The sequence below is a fragment of the Podarcis bocagei genome, assembly GCF_964188305.1.
Source record: "Podarcis bocagei genome assembly, chromosome: 3".
NCBI lineage: Eukaryota > Metazoa > Chordata > Lepidosauria > Squamata > Lacertidae > Podarcis > Podarcis bocagei.
The window spans coordinates 8,441,816-8,457,776 of NC_138127.1; the positions used below are offsets into that span (position 1 = coordinate 8,441,816).

Genomic DNA, 15,961 nt, shown 5'->3' on the forward strand with positions numbered 1-15,961 from the left:
TATATATATATATATATGCAGGTTTTGGTGTCTTCGGGTGTCTTCCCGTGTAAGAGTTGGGGTGTCTAGGCGACGTTTCGACGAGGTCTCACTCGTCATCTTCAGGCTGGTGCTTTCGGCTTCTTGTTACTGGAACAGAGCAGGATCTCAGTGTTTGAGTTCCTATAAATACTGTTGAGGGGGTGTGGTGTATAGCCTCCAACGTTCTGGGCAGAGAGGAGGTTCCCAGGTTAGTGTGCCTTATCTTCTTTTGTTCATTAATTACTTGGGGGATATCTTGAGTGATTTCTTGAGTGATATTCTGAGTACCACTTAGGAGGGTCATTAGGTGTGGATTAGTTGCTAAAGCTTTCGTGTCTTGACCTCTTGAGCTTGTGAATAGTTTTTCTGAGAAGATGGTTGTACTGCAAATAGTTGTGCTCTGGCTTGGCTTCGTGTATAGGGGCGAGCTGTGGTTTTGTGCCCTGTGCCAGCCAGATCTGTGTAGGGATTGCAGGGGGGTGCAGCATCCGGAGGTGCCACTATGGTTTGGTTACTGGATGGTGTCTGTAATTTATCTGTGGAGAGGGTCTGGGTTTGGGTCTGGTGTGGTTGATTGGAGATGGCGTTCTGTGTGCCTCTGGTTCTGGTGTCGGTTTTTGTGGGGAGGGCTAATTTCCAGATGTCTGGCAGGCGGGACGTGTCGTCACGCTTGTTCATGTTGTGAGGGTGTTTCTCTATCTCGATGGCTTCCATGATTATTCTCTTGTGGTGATGTTCCATGTTAAAGAGCAATTTGGAATCTGCAAAATTAATTTCGTGTCCTGTTTCTTTCATGTGTTGGTAAAGAGAGGAAGTTTTTTCTTCTTTTTTGACGGCATTCTTGTGTTCTGCGATACGTGCATTTATTCGTCTGTTTGTTTGTCCAATGTACGTGGCTGGGCAGACTTTGCAGGGTATTTCATAGACCCCTTGGTTTTCTAGCTGGATTTTATCTTTGGGGTTTCTGAGGATATTGGCTATTTTTTGGTTGGTGCAAAAGGCTGTTTTGATATTGTGTTTATGGAGGATTTTGCTAATTTTATCTGTAGTGCCCTTGATATAAGGAAGGAGGGCCATGCCATTGTTTTCTTCTGTGTCTTGGTTTTTGGGGGGTGTTTCTTTTTGGTTACAAACTCCTTCCAGTTCATAGAAACAATAAAGAAGCAAAACCTACATCCCGATGACCTACTTGTGAGCTTCGATGTTGTATCTCTCTTCACACAAGTGCCCATTAATGAAGCCTTGACAGCCATTCAAAACAAATACAATCCCCCCGAATACATCCTGGACCTGACCAACCACTGCCTAACCAACACGTACTTCATCCACAATGGACAAAGATACAAACAGATAGAAGGAGCACCTATGGGATCACCCCTCTCTCCGGTCATCGCAAATCTGTACATGGAACACTTTGAAACCAATGCTTTAGACAAGTCAGAACACAAACCCAAACTTTGGCTCAGATATGTTGACGACACCTTTGTAATTTGGCCACACGGGAAGGAAAAACTAGATAGCTTCCTCACACATCTCAACAGCCTACACCCCAAAATACAATTCACTATGGAAATAGAAGCCAACAACCAACTTCCCTTCCTTGACGTCCTAATCTACAAAAAACCTGATGGCTCCCTAGGACACACTATCTACCGGAAAAAAACACACACCAACCGCTACTTACATGCACAATCACACCACCACCCTGCACAAATAAACTCCGTAGCCAAGACTCTCATCTCCAGAACCAAACGCCTGGCTGACAAAGACCACTTGACAACTGAGTTACAGAATCTCTCAAATGTGTTAATCGCCAACGGATACCAGCAAAACAGGGTTACGAAGCTAATCGATTAGCTTCGTAACCCTGTTTTGCTGGTATCCGTTGGCGATTAACACATTTGAGAGATTCTGTAACTCAGTTGTCAAGTGGTCTTTGTCAGCCAGGCGTTTGGTTCTGGAGATGAGAGTCTTGGCTACGGAGTTTATTTGTGCAGGGTGGTGGTGTGATTGTGCATGTAAGTAGCGGTTGGTGTGTGTTTTTTTCCGGTAGATAGTGTGTCCTAGGGAGCCATCAGGTTTTTTGTAGATTAGGACGTCAAGGAAGGGAAGTTGGTTGTTGGCTTCTATTTCCATAGTGAATTGTATTTTGGGGTGTAGGCTGTTGAGATGTGTGAGGAAGCTATCTAGTTTTTCCTTCCCGTGTGGCCAAATTACAAAGGTGTCGTCAACATATCTGAGCCAAAGTTTGGGTTTGTGTTCTGACTTGTCTAAAGCATTGGTTTCAAAGTGTTCCATGTACAGATTTGCGATGACCGGAGAGAGGGGTGATCCCATAGGTGCTCCTTCTATCTGTTTGTATCTTTGTCCATTGTGGATGAAGTACGTGTTGGTTAGGCAGTGGTTGGTCAGGTCCAGGATGTATTCGGGGGGATTGTATTTGTTTTGAATGGCTGTCAAGGCTTCATTAATGGGCACTTGTGTGAAGAGAGATACAACATCGAAGCTCACAAGTAGGTCATCGGGATGTAGGTTTTGCTTCTTTATTGTTTCTATGAACTGGAAGGAGTTTGTAACCAAAAAGAAACACCCCCCAAAAACCAAGACACAGAAGAAAACAATGGCATGGCCCTCCTTCCTTATATCAAGGGCACTACAGATAAAATTAGCAAAATCCTCCATAAACACAATATCAAAACAGCCTTTTGCACCAACCAAAAAATAGCCAATATCCTCAGAAACCCCAAAGATAAAATCCAGCTAGAAAACCAAGGGGTCTATGAAATACCCTGCAAAGTCTGCCCAGCCACGTACATTGGACAAACAAACAGACGAATAAATGCACGTATCGCAGAACACAAGAATGCCGTCAAAAAAGAAGAAAAAACTTCCTCTCTTTACCAACACATGAAAGAAACAGGACACGAAATTAATTTTGCAGATTCCAAATTGCTCTTTAACATGGAACATCACCACAAGAGAATAATCATGGAAGCCATCGAGATAGAGAAACACCCTCACAACATGAACAAGCGTGACGACACGTCCCGCCTGCCAGACATCTGGAAATTAGCCCTCCCCACAAAAACCGACACCAGAACCAGAGGCACACAGAACGCCATCTCCAATCAACCACACCAGACCCAAACCCAGACCCTCTCCACAGATAAATTACAGACACCATCCAGTAACCAAACCATAGTGGCACCTCCGGATGCTGCACCCCCCTGCAATCCCTACACAGATCTGGCTGGCACAGGGCACAAAACCACAGCTCGCCCCTATACACGAAGCCAAGCCAGAGCACAACTATTTGCAGTACAACCATCTTCTCAGAAAAACTATTCACAAGCTCAAGAGGTCAAGACACGAAAGCTTTAGCAACTAATCCACACCTAATGACCCTCCTAAGTGGTACTCAGAATATCACTCAAGAAATCACTCAAGATATCCCTCAAGTAATTAATGAACAAAAGAAGATAAGGCACACTAACCTGGGAACCTCCTCTCTGCCCAGAACGTTGGAGGCTATACACCACACCCCCTCAACAGTATTTATAGGAACTCAAACACTGAGATCCTGCTCTGTTCCAGTAACAAGAAGCCGAAAGCACCAGCCTGAAGATGACGAGTGAGACCTCGTCGAAACGTCGCCTAGACACCCCAACTCTTACACGGGAAGACACCCGAAGACACCAAAACCTGCATTCCTGTACCCGTGAAAATCTACGAAAGCATATATATATATATATATATATATATATATATATATAACAAAATGACACACACACGCACACTATATATATATATATATATATATACACACACACACACACACACACACACACACACACACACACACACACACACACACTATATATATATAGTGTTGTGTTTTTTTAAAAAAAGATCCCCCAAATGAAAATGTGGCAGCAAAGTCACAACTGCAGGCTTTGTTTTTTAGGTGGGACTTTTCCCTACAACAATGGAAAACATTTCATTTTTTCAGGAGGTATAGCCTAGACATGATGCCTTTTAGAATTTGTATTTTTAACACATGCATCGTTCAAAGTGTTTCATTTTCTCTTTTTTAATAGTCTCATGTTTCTTCAACTTCACAACACCTTCAGGAATTATACTTTCACCAAACTACCCTGAGGAGTATGGAAACAACATGAATTGTGTATGGTTGATAATTTCAGAACCAGGAAGCAGAATACATCTTATTTTCAATGACTTTGATGTAGAGCCTCAGTTTGATTACCTGACAGTGAAGGATGATGGGATTTCTGACTTACCAGCACTCGGTACTTTTTCTGGCAATGATGTGCCTTCCCAAATAGCTAGCAATGGGCACATAGTACGTCTTGAATTTCAGTCGGATCATTCCACTACAGGAAGAGGATTCAATATATCATACACGAGTAAGTGTGCATTCTCTGAGTTGTATACTAAACACAATGGGCATTATGCGGCTAAGAATAAGCACTTTTAAGAGCTAGGCTTCAGAGAGCTGAAGTACATGCTTAACAAACCCAACAAAATAATTAGGGCTTTAAAAGCATTTGACTTTGACTGCACAATGTCTTTCAGAAATATCATTAAGCATTTGTTAGTTTAAATCAGGATAGGGAAACTGTGCACTTCCAGGTGTTGATGGTCAGATAGCTCAGATGGTAGAGCGTGAGACTCTTAATCTCAGAGTTGTGGGTTCAAGCCCCACATTGGGCAAAAGAGTCCTGCGTTGCAAGAGGTTGGACAAGATGACCCTTCCATCTCTACAATTTTATGATTCCATTAGCCCCAGCCAGCACTGCTAGTAATCAGAGATGGTTGGAGTCAACAGCAGCTATCTGTTTTATCTAGTCTGAGTCTTGTGTCCAGGCAGATGTTTTCAGAAAATTCAGAAGAACTGTGTGCAGGTTACTGCTTTTTTGCTGTTCACCCTCTAGCAGCTTGTATGCAGAGGTATAATCCCTTTGAACATAAAGGTGTCCAAAGCTATCATTACTAATCACTGCATGTTAATTTTGGGGTTGTAATATTTTTTTTTGTAATGTGCACATGAAAAAGAAATTAAATTAAAAATTAAAATGCATGATGGAATTAAGCATTTCCCCACATGCATGCTCTCTAGCTGAGCTGGGATATTTAGAAACAAAGTTAATACTGATCTCAGTAGTTCTGTTTGACTCAAAAACATATGTCACCACTGAAAAAATCAAAATGCTCATACATTTTGAACATGGTTGACTGCAGGTAGTCAGATAATCACTGAAGAATCATGTAAGCCCAAAGATAGGTCAGTTAAGGAGACTAGTTGTCTTGTTTTGAATCATGCATCCAAATATACTTACAACCAATTAATTAATTGGCTTCACTTTTTATTTCCTTTGGCGCTCAGCATTTGGTCAGAATGAGTGTCATGATCCAGGAATCCCCATAAACGGAAAGCGCTTTGGAGACAGATTCCTTCTAGGAAGTTCTGTTTCTTTTCATTGTGACGATGGCTTTGTGAAAACCCAGGGCTCAGAGACCATAACTTGTGTTATGCAGGATGGAAATGTTGTGTGGAGTTCAACTGTTCCGAGATGTGAAGGTAAGGATTTGACCGTGCTCTAGAATGCACATACTGATTTTCTTTAGATATTATGTATACTGTTAATATTAAGGTAATAAAGACAGCAATAAAATAAAAAAATCAAAGACTCAGTATAAAACTCAGAGAGAGAAAGAGAGAGAGAAATGACAGGCATCCACCAAGAGGGGGACACAATATCTTAACTCTAGAATTGTTTCGGATCTTAGTATTTGAGCAAGAAAACCATAATATTAAATGTAAGCAATTGGTATGTTATTTGTTGTTTGCTGCATGGTGATCAGTAGTTGATGGAAATCCCTGGAATATCTAGACTTATCTGCTTGGCATAGAAATGTTTGGGCCATTGTACTTGGAAAAAACTGAGCACAACATTGACTTCCCACAAGAAGAACCACAGCCATAGGAGCATCAATGACAATATGTGGAGTTAGAGAATATTAATTACTGTTGATGTGTGTGCGCATGCATACACAAATGTTAAAGGCAGCAATGCTTTAGTTTTCTATAGACTCTCACAAATTGTATCTAGAGATAAAAGTGGGTTAGGCTGCAATCATAATGATGCTTGTCTTGTTGAATACAGTTCTGAGTAAGCATGCATAGGACCGCTATTTTAATAAATGACTTGATATACAGCAGGGACAACAAAAATGGTGCCCTCTAGATGTTGGACATGCACCAGTCCCAGCCAGCATGCGCAGTTGTCAGGAATGGTGGGACTTGGCGTCCAACAACATCTGAAGGGCTCAACATTGGCTAACCTTGACATGCAGCTAAAATGTAGGTTCATGTCCAGAGGATTCTGTGATTATTTGGCTGATTTAAGTCATGAAATCAAAAGCAACACTGGGAAATTTTGCCTTTCGCCTCCCAACTATACAACCTCTCCTCTTCTGCTAGTTGGCATGCTGAATATGGGTGGCAATTAACAAATAGATTGAGTGGCCTAACATCTGCTTTTGAATATTCTCCGTGTTAATAAATCTAACTTTAACAGATTTCATCTAGTGTGAACTGTAATAGGATTTGGGTGCTCTTTTACTTACACCAGCTGGTGTATCTGCCTACGAGCTTACATGCAGTGCATTTAACATGAAATAGGAATATTTATGAAGCAATGGCCTACTTCAATGAGAGAAATAGCAATGCCACGCAGCCTGTTAAAAAATGATCACTCAAGAAGACTGGTTTAGAAGCCACAGGATTTACATAAAATGCATTTTGTGCTGGATTATATAAATTTCATTGTATAATTTCATAATTTCTTTGTTATATGTTAAATTTTTATCCCTCCTTTCCACAAAACCAAAATTTTCATATGAGTGGCTTAGGTTAGGCTGGAAGATTGATTGGCTTAAGGTCGCCCAGTAGATTTCATGCCTGAGTAGGGATTTGAGCATAAATATTCCTGGTATAAGTCTAACATTCATTATACCACACTTGCACACACTCAGCTGCTATGCAGACAACTAAGGTCACATCCACTTGGCTACCTCACATGGCTACCTCAAAGAATCCTGTGAACCTGTAGTTTGTTAAGACTGCTGGGAATAGAAGCTCTTTGAGGAGTAAACTATACTTCCCAGGATTCTTTGGGGGAAGCCATGTGCTTTAAATATAAGGTGTGCTTATGACCTAATTGTTTTAAGACTCTGTGCTGGTATCCCAGCCAATATTGTATTGGTGCTGCTAGGCCAACAGCTGCCATTTATACTAGATGTGCAATAATAGAACAACATTTTGCCTTCATTATGGTACAGAGAAGGGACGCGGGTGGCGCTGTGGGTAAAACCTCAGCGCCTAGGACTTGCCGATCGCATGGTCGGCAGTTCGAATCCCCGTGGCGGGGTGAGCTCCCGTCGTTCGGTCCCAGCTCCTGCCCACCTAGCAGTTCGAAAGCACCCTTAAAAGTGCAAGTAGATAGATAGGTATTGCTTTATAGCAGAAAGGTAAACGGTGTTTCCGTGTGCTGCGCTGGTGCTGGCTCGCCAGAGCAGCTTCGTCACGCTGAAGAAGAAGAAGAGTTTGGATTTGATATCCCGCCTTTTACTCCCCTTCAGGAGTCTCAAAGCGGCTAACATTCTCCTTTCCCTTCCTCCCCCACAACAAACACTCTGTGAGGTGAGTGGGGCTGAGAGACTTCAAAGAAGTGTGACTGGCCCAAGGTCACCCAGCAGCTGCATGTGGAGGAGCGGAGACACAAACCCGGTTTCCCAGATTACGTGACTACCGCTCTTAACCACTACACCACACTGGCCACGTGACCCGGAAGAGTCTTCAGACGGCGCCAGCTCCCGGCCTCTAGAGTGAGATGAGCGCACAACCCTAGAGTCTGTCAAGACTGGCCCGTACGGGCAGGCGTACCTTTACCTTTTATGGTACAGAGAGGGCGGGGGAGAGACAGGGCTTGCCAGGGCACAACAAATTTATAGCACCAGGCAGCTTAGCCAATATATGGAGCAGGTGAATTGGTGCAACCACAAGCAGGAATATGGAGTGGTTAAGTGAAAGTACAGAGCGTCAGAATTAACACTTAAGAGTGCCTTATGTGTTCAACACTGAAGGATATTCTGCACTTTCTGGTTGTGATAAGGCATGCTGGAAGTTGCAGTTGAGCAATTTTATGCAATGTGATTTATAGCATTTCTCAGTTGGGATTACCAATTTGATTGTATCTTTCTGTTTCTCTTCCAGCACCTTGCGGTGGCCACCTGACAGCATCTAGTGGCGTTATCTTGCCACCAGGATGGCCAGGTTACTACAAAGACTCGTTAAACTGTGAATGGGTAATTGAGGCAAAGCAAGGGCACTCTATAAAGATCACATTTGATAAGTGAGTATCTGAAAAACAGATCCGCAGCTGAATGTTGCAATTGTTTGACATGGTAACAGTGTAGATGCTGTTGAATTACAACACACATCATGCCTGACCATTGGCCAGGCTGGCTGGGGCTGATGGGAATTAGAGTCCAACAACCTTGCCCAGCTGTCTCTTACTACCCATTCCACCATGTTGCATCCAAATGAAAGATGAGACAAGGCCTGGGACCAATTACTATGTGATTCCTGCACTCCCAGAATTAGCAGCCACTCCATCTGGCTGCAGCAGAAATGAAATCGTAAGGCCTGGTTGGGCTGACTGCAGTTTGGTTCCACGCTCTCCTTCAGTGGCCACTCAGTTTGGTCGCCTTAACAGTTGTCTAACATTACGTAATGATTGGTACCATTCCTGACCTTGCCTTATCTTTCTCACTTCCCTTTCTATCCCTTTCCCCCTTTTTAGGTCTATCAGATTATATGTGATTAATTGAAAATTCTAAACTGCCTTGTGTGTAGTCATAGAAAGGTGGTATAAAAATACCTCATAAACATCTAGACGGCCACAGCTTCCCCATCCCTCTTTTAAGGCATTGTCGCTACACTTTCTTGTAAACCAGGGGTAGCCAACATCTGCCTGTAGAAAATCAGACGGCAACCCTGTTTTGTTTTACAAAAAAATGTTTTACCAAAAAAAAGTGCTGTAAGCTGCCCAGAGTGGCTGGGGAAACCCAGCCAGATGGGTGGGGTATAAATAGTAACATTCTTATTCTTATTACTATTACTATTACTGTTACTGTTACTATTATTATTATTCTTATTCTTGTATAATTCAGGTGAGCAATATATTTATCGCAATATTCAAACCAGATTAAGGGACATTGAAAAACAAAATGTCGAGTAAGCTGTACATATAATTTGCTCCCCCAAGTTCTATGGTTTAAATAAAACAGTTCACAGGGTCATTTATATCTCAAAATTAATAATTCCAGTTGAAACGCAGGGCCTTTATGTTAGCCTAATTGAACTTTCCCCCCTCAGCTTTTGTTTTTAAAAATTCCCAGAAATGATAGACATTGTGGGTGTTTTTTGAATGTGCCGGACAGTGTAGAACATACTCTTTTCTACTGTCCAACCAGCTACACAAATGTGCTATCCCCTTTTTTCAGTGGTCTAACATCACGGCACAATGAAAATATCAGACTCTATCTGACATTAACCTGGGCGTAACTGCAAGGGTGGCTGAGTTTTTGTCTTAGAGTGGTGAACTTATTGTTTCTAGAGATATAAGAGGATTAATGAACAGTCTGGGTTTGAGTTAATGCCTGAACTTAGCAGCAGTCTATATGGTATCCACAGTCATTATGTAGATGCTTCTGTAACTATTCAGCATTTAGTTATGGGCATTAGCGCTTTGATTTCCCCTCTTAAAAAAATATTGTTTTTGATAACTACATGAATAATACATTTCATCTGTTTTGTGTGGCGGGGGTCATGGGACAGCCCTGTAGCATCCCTTCTCCATTCAAACAGAATGGTGTAGAATCATTTGCAGGGATTCATTTTTGGTAAAGAAATGTGATGGCAAAGCTTTTCCCCTTTCTTTCAAAAAACAAGGGGAACTTATTTTGGTCACCTTGCTTATAAACATAGCACCCCCCCCCCCGAAAAGCTTTATTATTTTTGTCTAACCCTTGAGAGTTATCTTTGGGAAAACATTGGGATACAATGATAGCCTCAGGGGCTACATTTCCATTCTGGCACTGAAAGCAACAGAGATTTCTGTGACACCAACTTCAGCCTTGCATTAATGTGGACAGTAATTCTCTATAATTGCTAAAAGAAGCTATCATATAGGGGAGCTGTGTATTCCTAAATATCAGATGCAGGGAACACACCAGGGAATTTCCTGCTGAGTAGCATCCGACTAGCTGCTGTTTAATTATGAATGTTGGTTTAGATAAACCTTGGTCTAATCCAACATTAGTTCTGTGTAACTATCCACCACACAGAGTTCTGTATAACTAACAGAATAACCTGGGTCAATTTCATGTTGCTGGGTAATTATATATTTTGAATGCTTTTAACAACCACCTTATTCTTAAGAACACAGTTGTAATAAGCCTTCATTCTTCACAAAGGTGGTGAAAGAGATGCCTTGGGTAATTGATTTACGGTGGTAAAAGGGAATTATGTGATGTGGGTGAACAATTTACAAATATCTGGCTGTACTGAAACCAGTGGTACTCTAACCCACTGCTGTGGTTTTGATGTTGCCAAATCAAATATATCTTACAAACCCAAATTATTTTAAATAATCAAGAAGTGTCAGCTTGAGGCTGGACACCATGATGTTCTTTCATTGAAAAATCAAGATAGTTTACACATCTGAAGTTGAATATATGTAAATGAATTTGTTAAAGAGTGCCTCTGGAAGAATGGAGGGGTTAGAGAATATTTGCAGAGCATAACTTTTGATGGGATGAGTTCCAGCATCCTGAATGTAATCATGGAGGTTGGATATACATTAGTTCTTCACCTGTGAATAGTTCACAAGGTCCTTTGGAACAGTGCGTGGGAGGAGCGGGGGAAGGGGTGCTGTTGCCCTGATGGAATGATCATTTTAGCATCAAATACCATCTAATCAATAGGATTATAGCACAATGGTTTTCATATTTATTCAGTAATAAGTCTCACTGTATCCAGTGGAAGTGTGTTTAGATTTGCAGTCTTAATCAGTCTCTGTTCAGGATTTCAGTTATGCAGCCTAATTTTATGTACTGTGTGACGACTTACAGTCAAATAAATGAACATAGTTTTTATATATATATATATATATATATATATATATATATATATATATATATATGGTGAGTCCTTTAAAATAGGCCCCGTGGATACAGAGTACACATGTTCCATGGGGCCTCTTTTAAAAGACTCATCCTGTATATGATTGGTTACATTTCTAATTATGTTATCTAGTACAGTTTTGCCTCAAAGACTGATTATATTTGTATTTTGTTTTCGGTGAAACTTACTAGGTTTCATGTGTTTGTGTGCTTCAGTTGTATATTAATATATGGACATAATACAATGTACATTATTTCTGGAAAAAGCCTTAAAAGATTATCAATCAATTTCTTTATTCGACCGATAGTCAGAATTAAAACATTACACAATAATTATAAACTATAACATCATAGGAGATACATAGGTAAGGTAGGGCCACAGAAATAGACCTCTCACAGATAACCCACATCAAAGCATTCAGTTATACGTTTCCGACGCTTGAGTGCCAGGAAAAGAAATTTAGCCACTGCCAAGGTTGTTTTCCCAGAAGACTTATTTAGCAGATATGCTGTCTGGATTCCTCTTTGTCGGGAACTGAGCTGGGGTAAGTATGGAGTTATAAGATACTGTCTTAAATCGTTGTAGAAGGGACAGCTCAATAAAATGTGCTCTGTGGATTCTACCTCACCCAATGCACAGTGGCATAATCTCTGGTCATATGGAACTCCTCCATATCTTCCCTTCAGGACCGCCGAGTCAAGAACATTCAGCCTAGCCGCAGTAAATAGTCTGCGGTATTCCACGTAGTGGATATCCGCCAGGTAGCGAGCTGGGGCAGCCCGATACAACTGCTCCCCCAGAAACAACCCAGGTTTCACACGGGCTATGTCCTCCTGTCTGGCAATATCCCTTAATCTTTGCGCGATCACCGCCTTTGCGTGGCTATACGTCATGGACTCTATATAAAGGGAGGACAACCCACACTTCTGCACTTCCTCCACTATCTCCCCTTCCCATGGAGATTTAAAGTTATCCCTCAGAATCAAGGGGGCCAAACCCACCGGTCTGAAACAGAGCTTGAGCCATAGCCATAGCTTCGCTTTCAGGGCCACATACCTAAAGGCTTGGCAACCGGTTTCCAATCTCATGATCGCGCCTGCCACGGAGGGGGGGATCCTGAGTATGGCCCTGAGGAATTGGGTTTGGATAGATTCCAGTTTTTCAAAATCCCTACGTGAGCCCAAGGCAATGCCCACCAGCAGAAGAGGGAGGACTTTCATTTTAAAGAGACGTAAGGCAACATTGACAGTCTGTGCCTGTTTCTTGGAGTACAGGGTTCTAATCGCCAGGGCTGCTTTGGATGCGTTCGAGGCTATGTATTCTCTGTGCGCCAGGAAGGACCTATTTGATCTTACAACCTGACCCAGGTATTTGAAGCAACTGACCTGCTCTAAAGGAATACCATTAATTGACCATAAATTAGGTTTCGGTCGAGCAGCAAAGACCATTATTTTGGTCTTGGCATAATTTAATTGGAGCTCGTGTTGGGTCTCATATTCATGAAGAGCTCGAAGCATCCTCCTTAATCCGATGGGGGAGGTAGCTAATAGGGCGGCATCGTCCGCATACAGTAGGACATTTAAGGCTCGTCCTGCCAGTTTTGGTGGATGGAAATCAGCATTTGCCATATGCACCACTAGCGAATTAATATAGAAGTTAAACAGAGCAGGGGCAAGCAAACAGCCCTGTCTTACCCCCCTAGTGGTGGCAACCGGATTGGAGACTAGCCCCTTACTATCTATCCTAATCCTCAAGAGGGTATTTGTATGCAAATTAATAATCAGCAAGAGAAGGCGGCGGTCGATAGATGTCGCTGCCAATTTTGTCCATAGCTGGTTCCTGGGAATTAGATCAAAGGCCTGCTTAAAGTCTATAAAGGCGACGTGGAGGGCTTTTAGGCCATTGCCAGCGTACTTGGTGGCCAAGTGATTTAGGATTAAGATTTGGTCTGTTGTTGAACTTCCGGGGCGGAAACCCGCCTGCTCCTCTGCGATGATATTGTTGCTTTCCATCCAGGTCGTTAATTTGTTAAGTAGAAATCTTGAATAGATCTTCCCAATAACATTTAGCAGGCTAATTGGTCTAAAATTGGCCGGGTCTGTGCGCGGCCCTTTCTTGTGAATTAACACAATCAGTGCAGAGTTCCAGCTTGGAGGAAATTGTGCTGTTTTGTTTATATAAGTAAAAAGAGCTGCTAGAGGTGGACACCACCAATCCTTATTGGCTTTAATAACATCTATGGAAATAAGATCGTCTCCGGGTGCCTTGCCCGCCTCAAATTGGCCTATAAGTGTTTCCACTTCAGAGCAGGTAACAGGATCCCACTCTGGCAAGGGGGCCAAATCTAACCTTCCTCCGCTGGGTGCGTGAGCTGCATATAAATCGGAGAAGAAGCTTTCCCAGGTGTCAGCTGAAATTTGAGGTTCTATCCTTGACAACGGTCTACCCAGGTATTTGGAAATTTGGTGCCAAAAGGAGGAGGGATTTCTATTTTCTGCAGCTTTTAGAAGGTTCTTCCAATCATTTCTTTCTGCCGCAAGCTTCTTTTCCTTTAATAGTGCTTTATACCTTCTCTTGAGGTTCATAAGGTGACTGCTAGGTGCGGGGTCATTTGATGCCCTATATGCCAAGAATTCGTTATATAGGTTGTTCTTGAAGAGTCTACATTCCTCGTCAAACCACTTTTTATGAGAGAAATGGTTACTATTCATTACCGGGGTCTTAGCCAACGAAGGTTTTAGCAGTTCTACTAAATTGTCATATATTGGCAGTGGCTCAACTGCCTGGATAAGGGAGTCCCTTAAAAGATTATGTATTTCCTTCCCTCCCCAATTTATCAGTTTATGGGATTTGTGAGTTTAGGTTCATATTTATGTGTGCCTGCTAATTGTTATATAATGTACAAGGGTGTTGTATATATTGTTTTCACAAATATTTCTTGCATAAACTCCTGTTTTCAGTCATCTGTAGTAAAAAACGACACCATTATCATGCTCCCTTGATCCAAGTAAGCATGCTTATTTTTGTCAGGACTTCTGCAAAGTGTTTGCTATCCGAAGTAAACATAGGTAACTGCCTCAGACTGAGTGAAGCCATTGGTCCATCTATCTCAGTATTGTCTTTACTGACTGAGAGTGTCTGTTCTGAGTACATTCCTAGCCCCAGTTGGAAATGCGGGGAATGAACCTTTGAACTTCTGCATGCAAATCAGATCCTCTGCCACTGAGTTACGGCCCTTCCCCAGTTCTGTTCCACATTAGATATGAACGCAGGTCTCCTGCAGCTTTCCTTCGTCCTTTGAGACCAAACTTATTACCGTTATAGAGCTCTACTATGTGTCATATCTGGTTTAAAAGGTTAGCAGTGCTACACAATGAGAGTGTTTTGTTTCTACATGAATGCCTTTGGTGATGCCTTCGCAAACAGGAGGAGGGAAAAAGGCTTGACACAAAAACTGCAGTAAAAGGTTCATATTTTTCTAGTTCAAGTGGCTGTCAAATGTATCTACAAATATTTAGGCGCAATTAGATTGTGTTGCACATCAGTCAAAACTGAAGCCAAGCTGTATATACCACTGGGGAACTGAGTGGATTTGATGAAGAAATGACCCTTGGAGGATGATTTCATGCTCAGTCAGGCTTTGTGAATCTAAAGTTATTAAACTGGAAAACACTATTTCCCAGGAGACAGGGAACTAGACTGGAACGGAGTAGAGGACCATGGTTCTTCTTGGGCCACCATTTCCACTGACCTCTTTAAATAACCCCGCTCTTATTCCTTGCTTTGTGTGTCATAGTGATAATGATTTTCCATATGTAAGAGTTAATAGCTCAACACCACCAGCTAATTCAAGAACCAATGAAGTGAATGAAAAGTTAGGTAAGAAAGGACTTCAGTGCACCTTTTGATAATATGTCATTGGTGTGAGAATTGTGGCAACACATAAGAAGCTCCCATATACCGAGTCAGAGCATTAGTCCATCTTGTTCAGTATTATCTACACTGGCTGACAGCTACTCTCCAGGATTTCAGAATGGGATCTCTTCCAGCTTTACCTGGAGATGATGGGGATTGAAACTGGTATCTTTTGCATGGAGAGCATAAGCTCTTACCACTGAACCACCACAGCTCTTCCATGAGGGCCTCTGTCCTCCCTGGACTGCTCTAATATTACACTGAGTAGTGTTGTCAGCTCTGGATAGTAGATCTCTAAGGCCTTCTGCAACCTGGAATTTCTTGGTTGGAGCTGCTGGAGGCCTAGTGCATGCATATCATGAGGCCTACCTGTCAGGGATCTGTTTTCAGGGGAGGGGAGAGACAGGAACGTACAGAGAGCCTCCTCCTCTGTTGAGCAGCTGCACTTCGTCAGAGTCTGGGGAGGGGCAGTTTTCAGGAGACAAGGAAGACAAGAGAGAGCGGAGCCAAAAAACTGCTACCAGGGGAGGGAACAAGCAGTTTCCGTCGCTTAGTTTTCCACGTAATGAAAAAAGACGGAGAGAGGGGCTTCCAGTTTTTCTTTGCTGGAGGGGAAATAGGAAGAAGGCACTTCCGGATTCTGCTAGCGATTGAGGCAGACATGGTTTTGAAACTTCTGCACTGTACATAAGTTTGCACTCAATAAATCCTGAAAAGAGAGGCTGGAGTCCGGGCTGTTATCTTCGCAAGCATCCA

General features: G+C 42.3%; 1 protein-coding gene across 1 annotated transcript in view; it reads left to right on the forward strand.

Annotated features, from left to right (window-relative positions):
- Positions 1-15,961, forward strand: part of CSMD1 (CUB and Sushi multiple domains 1) — a 998,673-nt gene that overhangs the window by 752,960 nt on the left and 229,752 nt on the right. The window contains exons 14-16 of the mRNA XM_081189289.1: positions 4,119-4,445; positions 5,426-5,620; positions 8,318-8,456. Coding sequence (XP_081045415.1) covers positions 4,119-4,445; positions 5,426-5,620; positions 8,318-8,456 — 661 coding nt within the window. The remainder of the gene's footprint in view (positions 1-4,118; positions 4,446-5,425; positions 5,621-8,317; positions 8,457-15,961) is intronic.